Here is a 25,605-nt window from a genome sequence, read left to right as displayed (position 1 = left end):
CTTCATGTTATGATGGTTCTTATAATTGTACCCATGTTGTGAGCTATTTGAGCGATGTTTGAGGTTACATAGAGGTTAATCTCCTAATTGAACCCGATAATTGCTCTTTTTGTGATGTATTTTCTTGATTTGAGCTATAATAGCACACTTTGCACATGCACAAACCTTAGCATGTCACTTATACCAGTCTGGGAATATGAAATTTGATGTTCATTGATCATGTACATGTATTCTTGTATATCTGCTTTTTGTATGATATGAATTGGACTGGTGGCACGTGACTACGCCGTGTGGATTGTGATATTGAGCCTGTGACCACGCTTGGCGGATTGTGATATTGAGCATGTGACCACGCCGTGCGAATTTTGATATTGAGCCTGTGACCACGCCGGGTGGATTGTGATATTGGGCCTGTGACCACGCCGGGCAGATTGCACGTGACTACGCCGTGCAACGTGTGGAATTGGGCGTGTGATTCGTGGCTTGGTCATATTATTTTTCAGTACTTGTTGGAATTATGAACTGTACAGGTGATTAGCGAGTATCATTTATAATTTTTTCTTCTATTACCTCGCCGAGGTTAGTTATGATACTTGCTGAGTATATATGGTCGGTTATACTCATACTACACTCTGCACTTAATTATACAGATCCAGGTATTGAACCGAGCCACCAGTAGCTGAGACTTATTGCTGAGCTATCTTGGAGAGAAGAGGTAGGGTTGCATCTCGACTGCATTCTTGGCGTCTCTTTTCATTTGTACTGTTGTCTTTCATTCTGACAGTATTGTTAGTTGGTATTTCAGACTTGCATTTCCGTTTTAGAGCTCATGACTCAGTATTTACCCGTTCTGGTGGATTTATTATGTATCGATGCTATTATGTTATGTTGATGGCTTAGACTTGTACTATTTCTGCTAATTCAGTATTTATATTTCGCTTTTGTTATGTTTGGCTTACCTAGCAAGTGAGTTAGGTGCCATCACGATCGGTTGGCGGTTTTGGGTTGAAGAATTTCACTCATTGCTGGACTCAACGTAATTTCTTCAACCGTAGGACAGTGTATGTAGCTGCAACAGATAAAACAGCAGCTACACTGGAATGAACAACGAAAGGACTGACTAGGCATCTAAGTGTGTCACAAAAAGGCAAAACATGAAGTAACGCAAAGTGTAGGTAACAGAGGGAAGCTATCTTCAACATCACCATTACATAATAAAGGAGACTCTGACTACACTGGAGGAATCCTTTGGACTACAATCCTGGAAACTCTTTAGACAAGGAAATGTTTCAGAGAAAAAGATTTCAGGTTTGTACCCTTTAAAGGATGCACATGTTACTTGCTGGCATTAGCCACTATAGAGCTCTCCACTGTATCATTTAGGCTTGACAGAAATTTAAAGCTGAATACCAAGAAAAAGATCGGGTTTGAAGCTTGTACCAGACTATCAATAAGCTCTACATCTACTTAGGATGCTTGAGAATGAAAATTTGGTTATCCAGACCGATACAGTTCAAGGGTAATTGTATTTTGCAGCTCTTTGTATCAATATCCACAGATTAGAACTACAATTTTACTTTGAACCAATGCTTACTGAGGTTCCAAATAATATATACAAGTTTTGTAATTCGATGATATTCCTTACACAAGTGTGTAGTGGCTGAAGGTGACACATTTCACATTAACAATAAACTAATTAGAGTACTGCTGCATTTTATACTATGAAATGAACAGTATTAAACAAAAAATCCAGTAGAGTTTGTCAAGTATAACTCACTCCAATCAACCAAAAACATGGAAAATCAAGGGCTGGAAACTTTTTGATAGTTTAACAAGTATGCTTTAAAGTATAGTTCCTCATCTTCCACAGCGCGTTATCAGTTCTTGGCCCTGCTGATTTAAGAATGGTAAATGCAGTAGGTCGAAGAAAAAGTGCATGTGACAACAAACATCCATATGACATCTAAGTTCTGCAGTACTTATGGTGAATCTTCTATTTGGATCCTTCTTTTGGTGAATCTTCCTCTGATGACTCGGACGTCGGAAGGGCTGTCAGCTTACCAAATGACTCTTTAGCATCTCCGAAGAAGTCCTTGACCTTATCAACGACTGTTTTAAGCTGATCCGGGGTCGGAAGCTGAAAGAATCATATGAAGATTTTGAAAGATGTCATTTAGCAGAAAGCAGAACAACATGCTACTACTCTAAGCAAGGCATATAATATCATTACTGAGTACTGCTAGTACCAATGCCATGTTGTCGTCTAAAATTTTCAGATAAATTTCTTCTGCAATTTGAATGCCTCTTAGCAAAACCTTAATTGTTTATAACGTAGCTACATGGTACAAATTCTTTGGACAAATCCAATTTGATTGGTAATAGATGCAATAATATGCTTTCCGGAAATAGCGAGTTACTCAATGTAGAAGAGATCATTCAACATAATTAGAAGCCTATGGTCATATACAGGGGAAGTGCAATAAAAGATTAATATTTTAGACCATAAAGGAGTGCACAACTGAGAAACTCCTGGGAATTAGGCCGATTCTGAGACATAATTCTTTAAATAGATAAACCACAAAGCTGCACTAATGATTAGAGATTGATTTATCCTTTTTATTAGATAATACAGAAGCACAATCCTGTAGTACAAGTCAGCAGTTGGACTCAATATTTCTCTCTCTTTTAGCAAAGTCTTCTGTTCTTAAGATTATGTTTACTATCCCATGGTTTATTATATCCCACCACCTATGATTGCTGTATAGTAAAGCCTTAGAACAGCTATAAGTTCCATACCTCAATCACATCTGTAGTAGAGAGGGCAGCCCTCAAATTGTTATTCTCCTGCAAATCAGACAGAACAAATTTTTTTCACTCTTTCGTTTACAGGTGTCCTACGAATTAGAAAAAACACACAAGAAAACAAAGAATCAATACTGAATGATGCAGAGACTAAGAACATTACCACAAGTTTGTATCCATATCTAAATTCTGTCGCTGACTTCAATACACGGTGCTGTTTCATTGCCAATTTCTGTATATTCTTTTCATCCTGTTCCAAGTAGAAACCAAGTTACAGTATCTCAGAAAGATTGACATAACCCCAAAGAATTAATGTAAATTAACATCGCAATAATGTCAAGACTCATATTTCTTGATCATTTACTCATCTTTCTAGTGAATCTTAGATTTCAAGGTAGGATCAATATCATAGGCTTTGCCTTGTTATGAACTCTCGGTTCATTCTTATGGGTTTCAATTTATTTACATCTACCTAGAACAACAATGAAGGGAAGCCTTGGAGCAACGGTAAAGTTGTCTTCGTGTGACCTATAGGTCATGGGTTTGAGCCGTGGAAGCAGCTACTAATGCTTGCATTAGGGTAGGTTGCCTGCATCACACCCCTTGGGGTGCGGCCCTTCCTCGGACCCTGTGTGAATGCGGGATGCTTTGTGCACCAGGCTGCCCTTTACCTAGAACAATAATACTCGTTTATCAGGAAAATACATGTTTGATAGACAAATCATCGTTTCAGATGGATCGTGCACCTGATGCAACGCCATAACCCTGAAACCAATCATCAACCATGATGATTGTACAAGTGTTAAGAATTTGCTTAAAAGCACAAAGAACAGTTTTTAGCTCATTACCTCCCGGGTGATTGAAGAAAGTGAGCACGAGGAAAACCAGATTCCTGCTATCTCTTATGAAGGATAAAGAAACTGGATACTAACAAGGGACTGAGGTCTAACCAGTTGTTTCACAGGCACTTACATTGTAAATCACTGCCGCGAGATTCCTAGCTAGAGTATCTTTGTATATGTATTTCCCTAGGAAGTTGTCTTTTGCAGCAACCATTATTTTTGCAGTTGTGCCACCGGTTACAATATTCAGGGGGTACCAAAGATAAACCTGTCCCGAGGAATAAAACAAAACATGAATTAGATTTTCCACAAGCTAAAATGTAAATAAGCAAGAATATGTGAAGGAAGAAATACGAACAAAACCGCAAAGTTTTAAACTTTAAAGTAGTCATGAGCTGGGAACTGCTACATTCACTTCAAAGTCAATTACATTCGAACTTGTGTAGGAAGCAATGAAGGATATGGTGAGTTGAGATGACAAAAACACAGGGGAATGTGAGGATCAACTAGCTAATCAAATGCAACTAGTCCTTTCACTTGGTTTCAAATTCATCCATCTTACTAACTCATAAAGCTTTGAATATTCAACACGAAATCTTACTTGTAGTTTTGGAAGCTCTGACACGAACAGAAGTATATACTTACAAGACTTGCTGACTTATGAGAAAGAAAAAGATACAAGACTAAGCATTGCCTTGGTACAACAAGAAGTGCAAAGGAACAAACATTACTCTCCCAACAACAACTACGCGTCAATCCCAAGCAAATTGGGAGGGGTATGACCATATTGCTCCATTTTAGGCCAAATTTGTATTGTGAGGATTCAGCATCATAAAATGACTAGCTTTACATGAACTGTTAGCCTAGCGCAATATGAGCATAGAGTAATAAAGCTCAAACTTTACTCTCCCAATAGACAAAAGGTCACGAATCTTTATCGCCTATACTCTCAAACTACAGCATAGAGTAATAAAATAAGAATCATACTTATAGTAAGTAAAATTAAAGGACAAAAGATACAAGGGAGAAACTAACATTGGCCATGCGAACAAAGATAACGAATTTGGGGTTGCCATCATCTTCAATCTTGGGAATAGGAGGAGCCATACGTTGGTACTGACGAGCTGCCATTCCTCCTTTCTTTCCTTTTGCTTCAACCACTAACAATCTTCTACCATGTAACTGCCTCTGCTTCTGAGTTGTTGTTGTTCTTGAGGAGAAAACTGAATGTTTAACAATTGAAAAATCTTCATGGGTTCTTGAATTTGAAAGGGGTAATCTAACCAGTGGATTCAAAGACATAGCCACTTCCATATTTCTTTCTTACAATTCTTCTGCTACTATGAATTTTCCTTTTTTTTTTTCTTGTTTAGTCTATGGTTTTTGAGGTATTTTTACAAGGTTGATGGAGAGACAAATCATCAGCACTGCTTGTGAGTTGTGAGATTCTTGGATCACCTTATCCACAAATTTCTTTTTTGTTTGAAATTGAGTTTAAGCTATTAGGAGTAATCAATATGTTCCATACACGTGGCATGGTAATAAGCTACTAGTATTATATTAACAACTATTTTTTTTTTACCTGAAGTATTCATTTACCTATTTGAAAATAATTTATCTTTATATAATGATTTATAACCACACAAAATATATGTGTCTCATTTTACATCACAAGTTCAAAAGTTTTTTCTAATAAATTTTAAAATAATTTAATCGAGATAGAAGAGAACTTTTTTATGTATATCCGTAAAATTAAAATTCTATGTCTGGGTGATATAAGAAATTATAATATTTTTATTAGAATTAGAGCTTAGGTGACCTGTTTTCATTATAAAAATTTCTTTGAAAATGAAGAAAAAAAACAGAAAAGAGCTTTAAAGGAAAATTTTCAGCTTTATATAGTGGTCCTAATACGCGATTCTCTAAGTGTACTATATAAATGTACGTATTTATATTGTTTGTGAGTTCGAGGTACAATGCTGTTATTGTAGTATCCATAAATTGTTGATAACCAAAACTCATCATTTGATTGTTTCTTTCCTACTCTTCCTTGTGTACTCAAAATTTCATCTTTCACTCTTGTCATCGTCCTTACATCTACCCATAAATTATGAGGGGTTCACGTTATTCTATAATTTAATTTGATAAATAGTATAAAAAATACAATTTGAACTAACATTTTATTTTTTGTTAGGTAGTCATAGCACCGTAACCCTTGTCAATGTTGAGTTCCAAATTTGGTGACCAGATTCTTGATATGAGCCATCTCTTTTCTCCTTCAATATTTTTGGACAAACTGAGGGCAATTAGTAATGCGTTTAATATATGCTAAAAGAAAATTTTCTCAATATAGTTACGACGAAACTAATTTGGGGACTGAAATTTCTCATGAAGCATAAATCCCCTGTTTTAATATCCCATCTCGCCTACCATTCTGGTGAAATATTTATTTAATTTGCTAATTATATAAGTCATGATGCCTTTGTTGGATTTGGAATGAAACTTGACTGGCTGCTTCTACCAACCACGCAACTACTTAATGTTATGAAATGGCCATCATCATGAGAATTGACAAGAGTAAGATCATATATATACCTATTATAGAAGTAGAAAACACAACTCAAAATTTAGAGAAATTTTATGAAAAAGAGATAAATAATAGAGTAATAATGAGGGAAGAGATTACTAAAAAGATCCCGCACAAAAGAAGGAAAATAAAGGATTTTCAGGGAAATAATAGTCTCAAACAACCTATTGATATTTTCTACATACTGTTACTTTCTTTGTTATTCATTTTCTTGTTACTTTACTTTTTATCCATCTTCCAACGGTTACTCTTTGTATTTGCCTCATTCAATTTTATATTTCTTTCTTTACCTTTCGCTCTCTTTCCTATAATTTATCACTTTATATTAAAATATACCTTCTTAGTGACTCCGAAGGTCTAAAGGAAAAGGAACAACAATAACAATCCAGTATAATCTCACTAGTAGGGTCTGGGGAGGGTAGTGTGTACGCAGACCTTATCCCTACCCTGGGGTAGAGAGTCTGTTTTCGATAGACCCTCGGCTCCTTCCCTCCAAGAACTCTCCACCTTGCTCTTGGGGTGACTCGATTAAAAGAAGAAGAAAAAAGTGAAACCGATGGATTACTATAATTAACAACATAAAGTAACAAATGACCCACAAGGTAGAAAGAATGAAAGATGGATTCCACTTCAAAGCACTGGGCTATAATTAACAGAGAACTATGCGAGGATAAGATAACAAACATAAGAAAGTCATAATTTTCAAATTCAATTCACAAAAATACCAACCTGGACGTAGTTTCCAAGGAACACAAGCATGATGTATTCCATTACGCTAAAAAAACTGCATATTTAAAATGAGTTATGAGTAAACAGACCAAAATACTATAAGTGCTATTTAAAATCTTAACCGGAATAGTAAATCTCCACAAAAATAAAAAGTGCTTTGTGCAACCAACTTTATTGTACTACTGAATGTATGAATAATACAAAACTTTATGAACAGAATGGGAGGTTACATTAGTAACGATCAGGTACGAGCAAGAAGAGGAACGGAGGGACAGGGATATGAGCAGGGTTATTAATTAACATAATAAACGATTGGAGGTTATGGAATTGAAAAGTTATAACCCCAATGAAGAGGTGTGAGTGAGTTATGGCATTATGGTGTGAAAATTTTAAAATAATTAAAATAGAAAAATTGAAAGGAAAATGTCAAAAAAATGAGAAAAAAGATAAAGAGGGTTCCTACACTATAGAGATGCCACATTACCTCTCTCGTGTCCCTCCTTTATATATATATATATATATATATATATATATATATATATATATATTTGTTATAGAATCTTGGGTTAAAATTTTTCTTTTTTGAGTTTGTAAGTGGGTGTTTGGACATAAGAATTATGAAATTTCAAAAAAAAGTAAAAACATATTTTTAAGTGAAAATGATATTTGAAAATTAAAATATGAGATTATCCCTCCAAACTTAAAGTACGCAGTTTTTTTTTAAACATAATTATTAGTGAAAGAGCTTGAACCTTTTTGGATCCGTGCAGTACTGTAAAACTCCTAATTAAAACTTTTTCATGATTTGCTTTGCGACGAGACTTCTTTAAATTTTCCGAGGTGATTATAAGTGGGTAAGATAGACTTATCAGATTAACGGTAGTATGTTCGCGTTTAAATGCACGTTTTATATTTTCAATTGTTTACCTTGTGAGCTTCATGCACAATTTATGTCTTGGATTATCCGTCTTTGTACACCTCAACACAATTGATACCAAATTCTGGTATTGAGAAGCAATGTAACAGTAATTACGAAGAAGAAGAGGAGGAGAGGAAAAGGAGAAGAGAAGACGAGCTGAGAATAGAGAAGGAGAGAGATCAAAATTCAATTGTCATTCAAAACATGTGTTCCTTTATTACAATTGTCCTATTTATCTATGAAAATGGAAAGGAAATGCATAAGCTGAAAATTAGAGCTTAACTAACTTTTCCGCCAACTGAAATTTAAAAACTAGCAACAACAAACGCATGAATAGGCTTAGGTGTGTGCTTCCATGGCACCTAAGCTGGCAACCTAGCTGGCAGCAGCTGAAATATGTGTATCAATACCCTCTCCCCCCCAATGGACAAAACCCTTGTCCTCAAGGGTGAATGTGGGAAATCTGGTGCGCAGGTCAGAGGCAAGTTCCCATGTAGCTTGCGAGACATCCAAGTCCTTCCATTTAACCAAACATTGTGCAACAACTTTATTGCCTTTCTTGATTAACCTTCTACCCAACACAACTTCTGGGAGGGGACACAAGGGACTGGCTAAGTTCAAAATTGGAGGATGAACAATTTCTGTAGGTAGATCATAAGAAAGCTTGAGCTGAGAAATGTGTAATGTGGAGTGAATTTGAACCTCTAGGGGAAGCAAAAGCTTATAAGCAATAGCTCCTACTCTTTCTATAATAGGATAAGGGCCAAAATACTTAGAAGTGAGCTTATGATAAGGAAAAATAGAGAGGGTAGACTGTCTATAGGGCTGCAGCTTGACAAAGACCCAATCTCCCACCTGGAACTCTTTATCAAACCTGTGGTTGTTAGCTTGAGCTTGCATTCTCTGTTGAGCTTGACAGAGAGGAAATTTAGCCGGATGCATCTTGAATTCCCTAACCAACATGATGTCCTCAACAACATCAACATAACAATCTCCAGGAAGATAGGGAAAGTGTATAGGAGGAGGATAACCATATATGCGTTCAAAAGGAGAGGTTTGAATAGCAGAATGAGGACTAAAATTGTACCACCATTCTTAAATGGATAAGAAGGCACCCCAATCAGTGGGAGAATCTGTGCAAAAGCATCTCAAGTAGGTTTCTAAACACCTGTTGAGCACTTCACTCTGACCATCTGTTTGAGGATGGTAAGTAGTTGAAGTCTGAAATGTGACACCTTGAGCTGACAAGAATTCCTTCCAAAACTGATGAATATGGTATCCCTATCACTAGTAATGGAAGCAGGGAATCCATGAAGTTTAAAGGTAGTATCCAAAAACACCTGAGCAAGAATTTGGGCAGTATAAGGATGAGAAATGGCAATGAAATGACCATACTTAGTGAACATGTCTATAATGACCCAAATAATAATCTTCCCTTTAGATTTAGGTAAACCCTCTATGAAATCCATATTAATGTCTGTCCAAGACAATGAAGGTATTGGCAAAGGTTGCAACATGCCAGGATATGCAAAAGTATCATATTTGTTTCTCTGACAGACATCACATTTGTGAATGAAGTCCAAGATATCCTTCCTGATCCCTTTCCAATAGAAGTATTCCATCACCTTCCTTGTGGTAGAATCAATCCCAAATTGTCCACCTGAGGGAGTGGAATGCGATAAGGTAAGGATCTTGTGTCTCAAGCCAGCATAATGTCCAATGACAAGCTTGCCCTTTCTCCTTAGTTGATCATTGATCCAAGTGTAGTGCTTCTTAGGTGTGTGTTGCAAGGAAGCAATGAGAGTTTTTAACTCAGGATCAGAAGTGCTCCTAGCTATAATCTCTTGACAAATCTCAACTTGAACCGAAGACATCATCAAGGACATGAGTTCAGCACCATCAATTCTGGAAAGTGAATCTGTAGCAACATTTTTCTTTCCCTTTTTGTACTGTATTTCAGAGTCAAAAGGGAGCAACTTAGCTAGCCACCTCAATTGTGAATCAGTATGTAGGTTTTGCTCCAACAAATACTTCAAAGCCTTTTGGTCAGTTTTAACAATGAAATGCTGACCAAGCAAATAATGGGACCATTTGGTGACAACAAAGACTAGTGCAAGTAGTTCCCTTTCATAAACTGATAGTGCAAGATGTATAGGGGCCAAACCTTTACTGATGAAGGTTATAGGCGTAGCACCCGAGAAAATTTTAAAATACTTAAGCGCTATTAATAAAGTTGATATGCTAATTACATTATTTTATGTGTAGACGAGGACTATTAATATGATGGATATTAATTGAATATGATAATAAGTGTACGAGGCATATTATAAGTGATGTGGGGTCTAAGGAGAGCCCTAAGTCTAAGTCAAGTTAGAAATTATACGATAGACTAAAGTTCCAAATGAGTACGTATAAGACCTAACTTTGGACGAGCATATCTATATATATATATATGGATTTATCTGATGGAAAACCTATTAAATGAAAGATCATCGAGTCTAATTGCTTACGCTTCAAACCGTTCGTCATTTGGATACTCCTACAAGAGATGATCAAAATACCAAAGGCTGGTAGTGAAGTACTGCCATAGCGTCTGGGTCCGCATCCGGGCTTCGAAGAGGAGTGAACTGGGGATGTAAAGCATCCGGGGCAGCGTTCGAAACCAGGAAATCTGGGCCTATAAATACAAAATCGGGGGAAGAGAGCATTTTGAGTATTGGGGGTTAGGGTTCTTAAGGAGAAGATGCGATTTTAAGCTCAAATTAAGTCCAATCAACTAAGGTAAGTTGTTAATGATGTTTTGGGTTAATTCTTACTCAATATACATGAGTTCTAATATCATTCTTGCATCCAAATACTAGATTTCATCATCAAATCCTCAAGAACACAAAAATCATCAAAGTTGTAATTTTTCAAGATTGATCTACTAGAAGTAATTCCAATGCTTAAAACTCATTTATTATGAGTAGTTAGAAGTATTTGAAGCATTTGTTATAAGTTTTAATGGTTGAAAGATTGGATTATAAAACTCTGGTTCATGGCATAAATAATACTATTGAGAAAATAAGAGAGAAGATGAATAGTAATCTTGGCGATGAAATTGATGAATACAATGAACCTATGGAATTATTTGTTAGTGAAAGTTGGAAGTGATCAACTACGTAATCACCCGAATTGTATATTTTGCAAGTGTTGATTATAGAAGACGATGAATAGTAACTTGGTGGCATTGGAGAATTGATGTAGTATTATTAATGACTTCGAATGGGTATTAAAATATAAGAATGAAGTTGAATGGTCTAGTATGTAAATCTATTTGGTGATTTGAGTTGTTGGAGGCTTGTAGCCAAATTATGAGCTATATATGGATATTGATCAATATCTTAGGTCATATTTTGATGTTATTAGGATATCTAATTGTAGATATCGACTTGTTGGTGATGTTTGAGCATTTTAATCAACATTGGAATGATGGAGGAGGATTGAAAGCTTGTGAATGTTAATAAAGCGAAAGCGAGGTAAGTTTATTAAAACTTACTCTACTTGAGGGACTTTCTCTAAAAGCATGTTTCGAGTTAATACTTAAGTTGTTTGCAAATGTGCTTTCGTGCTTGTGGGGACAAACAAGTACGGATGTCTCCATGTACAAAAATATTATGTTGTATATGTAGTACCATTTATAAAATTTTATTTAAATCTCGTTGGCAAAATGACACTCAAGGTAAATGTTATAAGTTTTTATCAAAATTTTTGTATTGACAAGAGTATACATATTTGAGTGCTAAAGATAACTCTTCATAAAAAGCATTCCTTTTGGAAATTGATGAGCAGAATAGCACTTGTGGTATCTTTTAAGGATTGATATTAAATTGTTAAAGGCTTTAACATGTAAAAGGTTGTTTATTTAATTTTTGTTCAAATGGTTTAGATTTTCTTTATTAATGTTATGATTTGATAAAAATAAATCCTTTGAGGCTACTATGCTATGAATCTATTTTTGAAGTATCAAATATTATGGGAGTTACTTGTGTTCACCGAGATTGACTTCGGATATATTGTGTTCGTCGTCATGAAACTACACGTGCCGGTGTAGGCGTAGATGGTCACTTTGTGGTATAGACTACGATAGAGTGCTCTCTCTTGAGAGGCTACTATTTTGTGCTATTATTAGCATGGTTGAGTCGATTCTTACGATACTACGATGAGACGACCTGAGCAAATAGGTTATATGATACTTGCCGCTAGGTACATAACCTAGTTGACCTTCTTATGTCGGTGATTGTATAGTACTCCCGGTGAAAGGTAAGGATGATTTTCTTATGTTTAGGCCTAAGGAGTCGAAAGTTATTTCAATGACTTAAAGCAAATGGAAATGATTTTGTATGATTTTATCCAAAAATCTTGGGTTGATATAAATATTTTAAAAGTTTATATCGTGGGTTATATTTCACTTGGATTTTATTTAAAATGACATTTATCATGAATTGTTAAAATTACTTATCGTTTTATATCAAATATTGATGCATTATTTATATAAAGTTTGTCCCAAGAACTTAAGTTAGAGAGAGTCTATGACACTTACTGAGTACCGTCGTGGTGTACTCAACCCTTAGCCCCCTCCTCCAGGGCTCTGCTTACTTTACATATTTCTGGATGAGGTATGATACGTGGCATGCGGTCGGCGCTAGGATGCTCTCTTCCTGAGGTATATGATGAGGCACCACTCCTATTTTTGTGGTAGCTATCATGTTGTTTTCTTAATTTATGCTAGTTGGGTATTAGCCTAAGCGTTTAGTTCTATTCTTTGGTATAGATGCTCCATAGATAGTTGTGAAAGGTTGTAGTAACGGGGTTGTACACGACATACATGAAAATATATTTATTTTACTTGGTCTCATTGTTATTATCATGAAAGGCGTCATGAGTGATTTTGAATTGGAAAATATTTTATCATTTAACTTGAAAATGTATTTGATTTTCAAGGAGCTTCCGCAGTGAAATTGGTTTTCATGCATATGATTTGGGTGCATCACATGGTTTGGTTCGCTCGGGTCGGGTAGTGTGCCGGGTGCGGTCACGTGATTTTGGGTCGTGACAAACTTGGTATCAGAACACTAGATTCTAAGTCGAGACCTAGGAAGTCTATGGAACCGTGTCAAGTAGAGTCTCTCTTATCGGTATGTTGCCGACCACACTTATATCGGGGAAGCTACAATGACATCTAGGGCGTTTCACTTTCTTCATACTCTAGATCGTGCATTTGTGCCTGAAGTGAGAGTATGGATTCTCGATCGTATTTATTACCTGTTATGGAAGATATATAAGTGACGAGAATAAAGCTCAAGGTTCAAATTATAATACAAGATATTTGGGCTAATAGACAAAAAGTGTCAGATTTGTTCAAAATGGAAAGATAAGTTGAGAATAGATTGGGACTAATACAGTCAACATGTATGACTTTGGTCAATAAGAATTATCAGTCAAATACGGAGAAATCATGGAAGAAAATAAGGTCATGATGTCAGCTAGTATTGTCAGGATAGTGTCATGACTTATAAAAAATTTTACTAAAGGATGCGAATAAGGGAACCTATGTTAGACCCTAGATTTCATTTCAAGATTGTTAGTCAAGATGTTGGAGCGACTGTTTACTATGGTAATCAGCATTAACGAGTTTAGCAAAGGTACAAAAAGAATATTGTAAATGAAGATGTTGCACCTTAAATTGTCATGACAATATATAGAGCGGTGATATGGATCTAACTGATAAGTGAATGTGAATCAGTCAAGTTTGTGGCAAACATAGTATGATTCATAAGAAATATGACATAGTTAAGGCAGTGTCAATAATGACCAAAGACACCTTCCCAAAAAAAAGAACTTCTTGATCATCCGAAAATGGAATGTTACAAGACGAGAGAGATGATCCTTAATTGTACTTGACATAGGGTTTCCCCTAAGCATGATAGGTTATTTTCATGATGGTGTCATATGTAATAGAAGTGGCACACAAGAAATAAAGTGCCACGTATAAGTACGAGTTAAGGATAGACGAAGCATGCCATATGTAAAAGATGGGCATGAAAACCTTGAGTTTCTCCAGATGATGAATGTGATACAAATAAAAGTCAATCTCTAATTATGCATACCTGACGAGTGCAAAACACACACTTAAATTGTGTTCGCTAGTCAAAGATAGTATACTATAATATCGTGTCCATAGGGATTGGATTTAAATAGTATTCTCATAGTTTGTAGCTAGACTACTATCTAGGAGGATCAACAGTTAAGATTTTATATGATTAATAATAAATTTTAACTAAGAATCTAAAATCTACAGCTATTGACTAGTGACTATCGAAACAAGGAATAAGCAATGAAGGTTATCAGTGGAAGAGGATAGGGTTTTGATAGAATAAGTGCAAGATAATTGTTCGGAATCTAACTCTAGATAATTCACTTCCAATGTTCAAGTGAGTCTCTCGAATTCACTCTTTTATTAGTTCAAATGTTCAGTAAAAACCCCTATCTCGATTAAGTGTTAACCTCACGAGATGAACCAATTTAAGCACTGTGAAGATATGCAAGAATGTATAGTGGATCGGTCTTTAGAAAAACCTCTTTTGATTATTCTCCTAGCTAGATTTAATCAATGATTCAACTAGCCTCTTTAGATTACTTAGAAGAATCTATGAACTCAACCAACAATAAAATGCAAAGATATCACAAGTTATGCCTCTTTCGATTACAAGAACAAGTATATATAGATGCAACAATTAAATCTTCCAACAACGATTCAAATACATAAAAATAGAGTTATAATCTACAAACAATCATCAATACACCAAATCCATCAAAACCCAAAAAGATCTACTCCATAGACATGGAGAAGTTCTTCATAATTTTAACTAAAGTATAGGAAAACATAAATTCAATCCAAACTCGGATCTTGAGTGAGGAAGGAATGATGAAATCCTTGTGCTTGTGTTCTTCCAACTCCTCCTTTGCCTCCTTAGGTCGAAAATGTGTCAAAAGTACCGAAAATAGTGTTTTCTTGTGTATTTAAGCCATCCCCTAATAATTCCCGGACGAAATTACCCTTTTTAGCGGAATTGGAAAGTCACTCTAACATTTTTGGCCTACCGCGCCGCCCCATGCAGCGCGCATGTAGGAAATTGCAGAACATGCCAAAATATGATTTCTGGCCACTTTTTGCACTAGCGCCTCGCGCCCCGCAAGCGGTAGTGCAAATTATGGCCAGAAATGAGTTTTCCAAATTTTTGACATCCAAGCTTGGTTTTCGACTCCCGAACGTGATCCCAGCTTAATTTCTTGGGCTTATGCTCAGACTTCAAAGCTCCAAATAGCTCAAATTAGCTCCACAACATCTACATAACTCGAAATAACTCCTACAAGGCATAAAACACACAATAAGTGCAAAAACACTACCAATTAAAGCTCAACACAAGTAAAGTGTAGTGAATGAGAGTGTAATAAGCAACTAAAATACGGGATTATAGTCTATCATCAACACCCCACACTTAAACCATTGCTCGTCTTCGAGCAATTAAACTACACTTCACATAGAGACGACCATTTTAAGCAACTCTCCTAACTCATCACACCAAGAATAATCGAAACAGAGTAAGCAAAATACCATAACATCCTCGCCTCAAGATTTGACTCAAAAGCACCACGCATTTTTCACAAACCGCTCACTTACTCTAATACAAAGGTCAACGACATTACCTTTCCTTCGTGAATCAAGTGCCCTCACACAATAATAGAGAGTAGTTCCACACACAATAAAATTCAAGAACACATAGAAACTCAAGATAGAAAGAATTAACTCACTCTCAAAAATGAAATTCATCCACTACAAAGAATGTACCATAAGCTTGACCGTAATATACTACTCTACTAATTGAGCTTATTCAGTCAAGGATCAAGTAGAACTTTATTTGGTTGTAATGTAGGCTGCGAGACGGGTAGGATACATTGGATATATTGACTACACCTCCCTAAGCACTTTAATACATACAATTGGCCGTTCAAAATCCCACACTTTTGTTAAACCATAACTCCACCCTTACATCAATATATGTCAACTTCCCACTTCCTTAAGTACACATACATCAAATGTTACCACTATCAATGAAAATTTGCAAAATAGTACAACTATATTTTGTTTTCAATACAGTGCACCTTTCTCCTTAATTCATTACTTCCACTCAAAAGCCAACCAACACCCCACACTTTAACTTTTACAAAGTTCATAAAAATTTAAAGTGCTAGCGAGAGGTAAAATGGTAAGGCTTATAATGTGGTTGACAAAGAAATAAGATTATAGGCTTAAAGGGTTAACTAAGATACATAACAATTAGGTGGGTACAATGTATAACTGGCTCAAAAAAGAAACGCCTATATCACTTCCAAGACTGAATAAAACTACTATTTCTCTTTGCAAACACACCAGACAAGTTTTAGACATAAAATGCAATGCACAAAATACACAATATCTCTCACACACATGGCACAAAACTCACTCAGGATCGGACTCATCAAGAAAATCTAATCAAAGTAGTTAAGCAAAGTTAAGATCATACAATTTAAAGTGCTTATACATGAGTCAAAACTGAGCCTCAGTGTCACAACCAAAGCACTTACTATTCTCAAGGCATAATAAAGTCAAGAGATATTGATTTTATTTAAAATCACAACACAAGATCTCCTACTCCTAAAAAAATAAAACTAACTACACCCGGTTTAAACAAAACCCTTGAAAAAGAATTGCGGAACAAAGAAAAATCAAGAGAAAATTATTATACTACCTAAAAAAATAATATTTTTTTTTCTTCGACTTAATCCCTCAAGAAACCTGTCGAATGGCTTCCATCGTCGGGAAAAATTAAAAATTTTAAGATTTTCAATCCCTCAAGAAACTTGTCGAATGACATCCATTGTCGGAAAAAATAAAAAAATTTAAAACTTTCAATCAAATGAATTACAAAAAACACACATAGACATTTATACATTCTATACATATATACATCCCCACCCACACTTTAAATTGTGTCATGTCCCTGTGAAACACAAATAAAAAGAAAGAGGTAAGGACAACTTCCCTAGACATCTAGTCGGGGTTTGAGTCAAAGTTGGGCTCCATCCTTCGTGCCCGAACTAGTGCACTCATCCATGCAGATAGCTTCTTCTCAGCCTTCTTGGGGTACACTCCACACTTATCTTTTTCACTCACTGCAGCCTTCTCTGTCACACCCTTCACTTTCCACACAACACTAGCAGTTAGTTTCTCCCTTTTTCCCCTTGTTTCTACTTCCATCTCAAAAGTCACAGTTTCTTCGCCCACTCTAAGCATGAGTTTTCTCTCATGTATATCTAATATTGCTCTGCCCATTGCTATGAATGGTCTTCCTAGGATGAGAGGGGCCTCCTTGTTCTCTTCCATATTAACCACTATGAAATCCACAGGAAATACAAATTTATCTACCCGAACTAAAACATCTTCAACTATTCCCTCGGGTGTTAGAGTCGTTTGGTCTTCCAGCTGCAAAGATATTGGTGCAGACCTTATCTCTCCAATCTCCTTCTCCAGTTTTCTGTAAATAGATAGATGCATTAAATTAATTGAGGCACCAAAATCACATAGAGACTTATCAAAATTAGTAGTGCCTAAAGAGCAAGGTATGGTAAAACTCCCTAGATCTCCACATTTTTGTGAGAGTTTGTTTTGCAATATCGCACTGCAATGCTCTGTGAGCTTGACCACTGAGGTCTCTTCTATTTTCTTTTTCTTTGTCAGCATCTCCTTCAAGAATTTGGCATAAGCCGGCATTTTTGAGAGCACTTCTGTAACGACCCGTTCCGTCGCTTCAGAAGTTATAGCCCCGTTTCCCCCATTTCTATTTCCTTTATTCTCTTAAGCTATATTATGATATACCGGGTTAGTTGGTTCGGGCCCGGAGTGGTTTCGAAGTAGAATGTGACACTTAGTCTCTTATTTAGAACCTTAAGTTGGACAAGTCAACCGGATGTTGACCCATATGTAAACGATCTCCGAATTAAATTCTGATGGTTCTGTTATCTCCGTTAGGTGATTTTGTACATAGGAGTGTGTCCGGAATGTGATTTGGAGGTCCGTGGTAGAATTAGGCTTGAATTGGCAAAATTGGATATTTGGCAATTTTTGGTCGGCAGTGGAAAATTTGATATCGGGGTCGGAATGGAATTACGGAAGTTGGAATGGGTTCGTAGCGTCATTTGTGATGTGTATGCAAAATTTGAGGTCATTCGGACGTGGTTTTGTTGGTTTCGGTATCGGTTGCCGAATTTGGAAATTTAGAAGTTCTTAGGCTTGAATCTGAGGGTAATTTGGTGATTTGATGTTGTTTTGAGTGATTCAAAGGTTCGACTAAGTTTGTATGTTGATATATGACTTGTTGGTATTTTTGGTTGAGGTCTCGAGGGACTCGAGGTGATTCCGGGTGGTTAACGGATTTGTCGAAGTTGGAAAATGCAGCTGAAGCCTCTACTACTGCTATTTACGCACCTGCGGAAAGAGGAGTCGCAGGTGCGAGGTCGCTAGTGCGCAAGGGGAGTCCGTAGAGGCGAAAAGGAGGGCGACTGGGCAGGCTTCGCAGAAGCGGAAGGAAATGCACAGGTGCGCTACCGCAGGCACGAGAATTTGAAGCGCAGATGCGGAAAATGGGAGGCCAAGGCTGGAGCGCAGGCGCGTCCAAGCGCAGGCGCGAAGGATTTGGATACACCTGCGAGCCCGCAGGTGCGAGACCTGGGCGCAGGTGCAGAGGCTGAGAGTTTAAGTGATTCTCTCAGGTGCGAGGATTTTTAACCGCAGGTGCGGTCCCGCAGGCACGTGGAATAGGCTGCAGGTGCGAAAATCTGGGCAGAATGTATATATAGCACTTCACGAATTTTAGTTCATTTTCACCATTTTTCAAGTCGGTTTTTGGAGCTTTTGGATTGATTTTCGAAAGGTGATTCAAGGGCTATCAGTGAGGTAAGTTTCTTGAGCCCTAATACTTGTATACATGGTGATTTTCCGTTGTTTAATCATTGTAATTAGTGAAAATAAGGGGTTAGGGCTTGAAATTTTTAAGAGTTTAATTTAAGGATTTGAAAGACCAAACGATGTCGGATTATGATAAATTTGGTATGGTTAGACTCGTGAGTGAATGACCTTTCTAGTTTTGTAAATTTTGTCGGATTTCGAGACGTGGGCCCGGGGGCCGGGTTTGAGCCAATTTCGGGTTTTGGTCTAATTTGATAGTTTTTCTTGTGGAATTCATTCCATTAGCATATATTGATGGTATTGTACTGATTGTAAATAGATTTGGAGTATTTGGATTCCGAGTCCAGAGACAAGAGCATTGCGGGGTAGAGATTTCACCGGTTTGAGGTAAGTAACGATTGTAAATCTAGTCCTGAGGGTATGAAACCACAGATTTTTGTATCATTATAGTATTTTGAGGTGACGCACATGCTAGGTGACGGGCGTGTGGGCGTGCACTATTGGGGATTGTGACTTGGTCCGTCCCGTAACAACTGTAAAGTTGCATATTTTGTTTTGGAAATTATATGATACTTATATGTTTTAGAAAGAGTTTCCGTAAATTGGGCTGAATGCCATGTTTGGGCCTTGAGCCAGTGCTGTTTAGATCCTTAGGGGCCTTTTTCTTATTATCCTCTCACTGTTTTCGATTGTAAAAAATCTATACTCAGTCATGGTTATACCTGTTTACTGCATAACTCAGTTTTATTACTCTATTTTGATGCATATAAATGTTGTTTTGGGCTGAGTACCCTGTTTTTACTGAAATGCCCGAGTGGCTTGAGAGGTTTATGAATGAGTGAGGCCGAGGGCCTGATTTGTGAGGATATTTATGGGATCGGGCTGCACGCTGCAGCATGTTACATATTTATGGGATCGGGCTGCACGCCGCAGCATGTTGCATATTTATGGGATCGGGCTGCACGCCACAACATGTTTGATATCGGCCGAGGGCCTGAGTGATTTATGCCATAATTTGGCTTGATATAACGTTTGATAGAACTGTGTTCTATGGAATTGGAGATTAGGAGTTCTCAGGAGCAGATTGTTTCATGGTTGTGGACTGTGAAGTTGTGGCCGGAGCTAGACAAATGATAGAAGGTGTTATGATTCCGTCATTATGGACTTTCGGAGGTTGTTTATCTATTGGTGGCTGACCATAGTTGATTTGAGGCCCATTGGTAGGCCCAATTAGGATGTGTATTCTACACCGAGCTGGATTGATTGGCTCCATACTGCTATTGTTGAAGGATGTGCCATTCGGTTGATGTGAAGCTTATTCGTGTTCTGAAATGATCTGTGAGTTACTCTTCTATGATACGAGGAGTTGTGATTCGTTGGTTATATGCACATATGGTGCAGTTCTATTGTGGCCTTATAGCGGAATTTGAGCGAGAATAGTATTGGATATTGCTTGGTTGATGACGTATTGGTTATGTTCTTTCGGGTTTTATGTGGCATGGTGTCATTTGCTTCTCTGTGGTTATGGTAATGCACTTTGGGTACTTAATGTCGAATTGCGCATGGTTATTGATTTTAGCAGGGTGGCTTGAGGTGTTTCATATGGACCAGTATTTGGATAGGGTCGCGTATTGCAGCAGAGTTATGTGGAAATATGATCCCTTGTGTAAGATTCGTGTGTTATGGTTCTGCGGTGTATGATGGGTTCTTAGCATTGCATCAGGGTGGTACTCGTCGAGCTTGCGGACGGTTCTCCTATTTGGGTCATTGTTACGATTGGGTACATTTGGAATATTGCTATCTGGTACACGGATTGCACGGGTTGTGGCTTTAGATTGTATTGATGTATCATGTCACTAGAGTGGTCGTGTTGGATGAGACGAGGTCATTGGTCCTAGAATGGATGCTATCAGATTTGATTGTGGTATAATTGGGAGGAAAATATCGGAAGTCGGCTTTGAAATTGGCTATAGTTCTTATAGAAGGAACGTGAGCTCCATGATTTGTTGATCTAATGAATGGTTATGAATTCAGTATGTTTCTTTCATCATCGGCAGTGTACGAAGATTTTAGAACGAGGTTTTATCTGATATGAGGTTCATTACCAGCACTGGGTTGATTTGAGTCGATACTGTGATTTGAAATCATTACTTCGAGCATTCGAGCTATAAGGTATTTGAATTTGAGTATTTGAGTTATGGTTACGTCTTTTGGTACAGCTTGTTCAGACTTATACAGTATGTAGATGCGAACTTCTGATCTTATAAGAAATTTCGGATGTCGAAAATTTGATTCGAAGGCTTGTGGGCTAGGTTGAATTGAGGAATTTAAAGTATGCTGTGCTATCAGACCTGTATGGGATAGGGTGACGTGGGATCACCCCCGGGTATGTTTATGGGAAAGTTACACAGCCATTTCTTGGCTTTTGGAACAACTCTCGGCACGTTCGATTACGAACGTTACTTAAGTGAGTGAGGATGTAACGACCCGGCCGGTCGTTTCGGAAGTTATAGCCCTGTTTTCCCCATTTCTGTTTTCTTTATTCTCTTAAGCTATATTATGATATACCGGGTTAGTTGGTTCGGGCCTGGAGTGGTTTCGGAGTGGAATGAGATACTTAGTCTCTTATTTAGAACCTTAAGTTGAAAAGGTTAACCGGATGTTGATCCATGTGTAAACGATCTCGGATTTGAATTTTGATGGTTCCGTTACCTCTGTTAGGTGATTTTGGACATATGAGTGTGTCCGAAATGTGATTTGGAGGTCCGTGGTAGAATTAGGCTTAAATTGGCAAAATTGGATATTTGGCGATTTTTGGTCGGCAGTGGAAATTTTGATATCGGGGTCGGAATGGAATTCCGGAAGTTGGAATGGGTTCGTAGCATCATTTGTGACATGTGTATAAAATTTGAGGTCATTCGGACGTGGTTTTGTTGGTTTCGGCATCGGTTGCCGAATTTGGAAATTTAGAAGTTCTTAGGCTTGAATCCGAGGGTAATTTTGTGATTTAATGTTATTTTGAGTGATTCGAAGGTTCGACTAAGTTTGTATGTTGATATATGACTTGTTGGTATTTTTTGTTGAGGTTCCGAGGGCCTTGGGGTGATTCCGGGTGGTTAACGAATTTGTCTAATTCGGAAAATGCAGCTGAAGCTGCTGCTACTGCTATTTCCGCACCTGCGGAAGGTGGAGTCGCAGGTGCGAGGTCGCTGGTGCGCAACGGGAGTCTGCAGATACGGAAAGGAGGGCATTGGGTTCGCAGAAGCGGAAGGAAATGTGCAGGTGCGCTACCGCAGGCACGAGAATTTGAAGCGCAGATGCGGAAAATGGGAGGCCAAGGCTGGAGCGCAGGCGTGAAGGATTTGGACTTACCTGCGAGCTCGCAGGTGCGAGACCTAGGCGCAGGTACGGAGGCTGAGATTTTAAGTGATTCTCGCAGGTGTGAGGATTTTTAACTGCAGGTGCGGTCCCGCAGGTGCGTGGAATAAGATAAACTATATTTTATTAGTTTCTATATTTTATCTATCCGCTTTTATTGCTTGATTATTCATAATTAAGGAATTATCTTGAAACGAACCACATGTGTGTATTCGTTTGTTTGGTGTCACGCGTACGTGTACTCTAATAAGAACACTTAATTATTTATTAAGATTGTTTGGCCAAAGTCGCGCGAACGTGTACCTTGATTTATTTTGGGAATCATTACTATGTTACGCGAACGTATACATAATCACAATAGTAAATTAAAATTGCGCCTAAAGCAAACTACGATGTTCATGAATTATTTTCCTAAACTAGCTTGAGATTAGTTGTGGGACAAATAAATTATGGGAGTTATTGTGAAAGGGATAAAGTAGATTAATCATGGAAAGATGGGCTAGCTTATTTAGAGGGTAATAGGGCATGCCTCAGATGTTTAAAACTGGGCCAACAATGTTCATTGGCCCAAATCGATTTCTTTTTATGCCACCCTCATGACCCAACACGTGAAAGAGCTCATTACCCACTAATCTCCAAAAAAACAAAAATTTGTCCACCAAAATCTTCTCAATTCCAAACAAACAAGAAACCACTGCTCGCTACTTTCTAGTGGTCTATGCGCCTATTTCATACCAAAACCTCAACAGATGTTTACCAACAATTCTTTCTAATCACTTGTTTAACAATCAAAATTCATGCTTCAAGTAATTGATAATTAACTTAAGAACAGGATATGTGAACCACTAACGCATTAATTATTCACATGAGAAACTAAAAGATCAAACATAGACTATACCTTACATGAACTTCCATTTCAATAAGAAACTGGCTTTTTCCAATTAACATTCACAACTCACTTATCTTTTAGTAATCTTAAACCAATCATGGGAAGAACCCTTTTTAAGAGAACATGATAATAGGCTTCACTTTTCTTGAATACAGGTACGCACATCTAGTATCAAATTACAAAATGTGAAAGACATCTAAAATGAAATATAAAGACAATCACGTAAAGGAAAAGAAGATTTCAGCACATATCAATAAACCAAAAAAAAACACTTATATTCAAACCATTATGAAGAGAACATGATGAATAAATGAACCAAAAATGAAAGAAAATGGACCTTAATATGGCAACGCTTTCTTTTCCTGTTTTCTGCCGATTCGAACTCAAACAAGGACCAGCGAACAAGACCTCCACAAGTCCGAAACCTCGCACCTCACCGAACTCGACTGGAACTTTGACGAAGCTCAAGGATGGCGTTTGGACTATTTTTAAAGCGGATTTCAATCTGATTTATGGGCTATTTTATGGTGGTTTTTGGCTGGTTTTGAACTATTTGGTGGCTGTTTTTTTAGCAGCATTTTTGGCTGCGTTTTTGGTGGAAAAAAGGTCGTTTTTTTGCGCTGGAGTTTTTTTTGGGTCTTTTATGGAGGAAATTTGGTGTGTTTTAATGGCTAAAAGTGGGGTATGGGGTTTGTGAGAGGGGGACATGAGTGGGGGAATGAGTGAGAAAGTGGAGTGGGGACACGCGAGAGGAAAATGGGAGCGGGAATGATGGAGTGGGAAGTGAGGTATTGGTGAGATGAGTGAAAAACATTCAAGCATGGTCAAATATTAGGTGCTCACATGATGTAGTATCATTAATGACGTCGAATGGGTATTAAAATATAAGAATGAAGTTGAATGGTGTAACATGTAAATCTATTTGGCGATTTGAGTTGTTGGAGGCTTGTAGCCAACTTATGAGCCATATATGGATATTGTTCAATATCTTAGGTCATATTTTAATGTAATTAGGATATATAATTGTAGATATCGACTTGTTGGTATGTTTGAGCATTTTAATCAATATTGGAAAGATGGAAGAGGATTGAAAGCTTGTGAATGTTAATAAAGCGAAAGCGAGGTAAGTTGATTAAAACTTACTCTACTCGAGAGACTTTCTCTAAAAGCATATTTCAAGTTAATACTTAAGTTGTTTGCAAATGTGCTTTCGTGCTTGTGGAAACAAACAAGTACAGATGTCTCCATGTACAAAAATATTATGTTGGATATGTAGTGTCATGCTGTTTTATAAAATTTTATTTATATCTTGTTGGAAAAATGACATTCAAGGTAAATGTTATAAGTTTTTATCAAAACTTTCGTTTTGACAAGAGTATACATATTTGAGTGCTAAAGATAAGTTTTCATGAAAAGTATTCCTTTTGGAAATTGATGAGCAGAATAGCACTTGTGGTATCTTTTAAGGATTGGTGTTTAATTGCTAAAGGCTTTAACATGTAAAAGGTTGTTTATTTATTTTTTGTTCAAATAGTTTAGATTATTTTTATTAATGTTATGATTTGATAAAAATAGATCCTTCGAGGCTACTATGCTATGAATCTATTTTTGAAGTATCAAATATTTTGTGAGTTACTAGTTCACTGAGATTGACTTCGGATATATTGTGTTCGTCGTCATAAAACTACACGTGCCAGTGTAGGCGTAGATGGCCACTTTGTGGTATAGACTACGACAGAGTGCTCTCCCTTGAGAGGGTACTATTTTGTGCTATTATTAGCATGGCTGAGTAGATTTCTATGGCACTACGATGAGATGGCTTGAGCAAGTAAGGTATATGATACTGCCCGCTAGGTACATAACCTAGTTGACCTTCTTATGTCGGTGATGGTATAGTACTCCCGGTGAAAGGTAAGAATAATTTTCTTATGTTTAGGCCTAAGGAGTCGAATGTTATTTCAATGACTTAAAGCAAATGAAAATAATTATGTATGATTTTAACCAAAAATCTTGGGTTGATATAAATGTTTTAAAAGTTTATATTGTGGGTTATATTTCACTTGGCTTTTATCTAAAATGAAAAGTATCATGAATTGTTAAAATTACTTATTATTTTGTATCAAATATTGGTGCATTATTTTTATAAACTTTGTCCGAAGAACTTAAGTTAGTGTCACGACCCGAAATTCTCACCTTCGGGACCATGATGGCGCCTAACATTTCACTTGCTAGGAAAGCCAATGTTAGAATAATATTATTCATTTTTAAAACAATTTAAAATGTATGAATAACCAAGAATTAAATGCAGAAATAAAGTCTGAAATGTAGTGAATAATCCATAAAATAACGATGTCTAAATACCATCCCAGAATTGGTGTCACAAGTGCACGAACTTCTAGAATAATACAAATA

General features: G+C 37.0%; 1 protein-coding gene across 1 annotated transcript; it reads right to left on the bottom strand.

Moving 5' to 3' along the window:
• Positions 1–1,681: 1,681 nt before the first annotated feature.
• LOC104101068 (protein HHL1, chloroplastic) lies at positions 1,682–5,114 on the bottom strand. Its single transcript, XM_009608477.4, has 5 exons — positions 4,680–5,114; positions 3,775–3,912; positions 2,966–3,052; positions 2,797–2,844; positions 1,682–2,137 (listed from the first exon to the last, which is right to left on the bottom strand). The coding sequence occupies exons 1-5, from the start codon at positions 4,956–4,958 to the stop codon at positions 1,994–1,996; spliced, it is 696 nt and encodes a 231-aa protein (XP_009606772.1). The 5' UTR covers positions 4,959–5,114; the 3' UTR covers positions 1,682–1,993.
• Between the last annotated feature and the right edge of the window lie 20,491 nt (positions 5,115–25,605).

The sequence above is a fragment of the Nicotiana tomentosiformis genome, chromosome 12, assembly GCF_000390325.3.
Source record: "Nicotiana tomentosiformis chromosome 12, ASM39032v3, whole genome shotgun sequence".
In the NCBI taxonomy this organism is placed as follows: Eukaryota; Viridiplantae; Streptophyta; class Magnoliopsida; order Solanales; family Solanaceae; genus Nicotiana; species Nicotiana tomentosiformis.
Note: the sequence above shows the minus strand (reverse complement) of the source record. Positions and strands in the feature narration are given on the sequence as shown.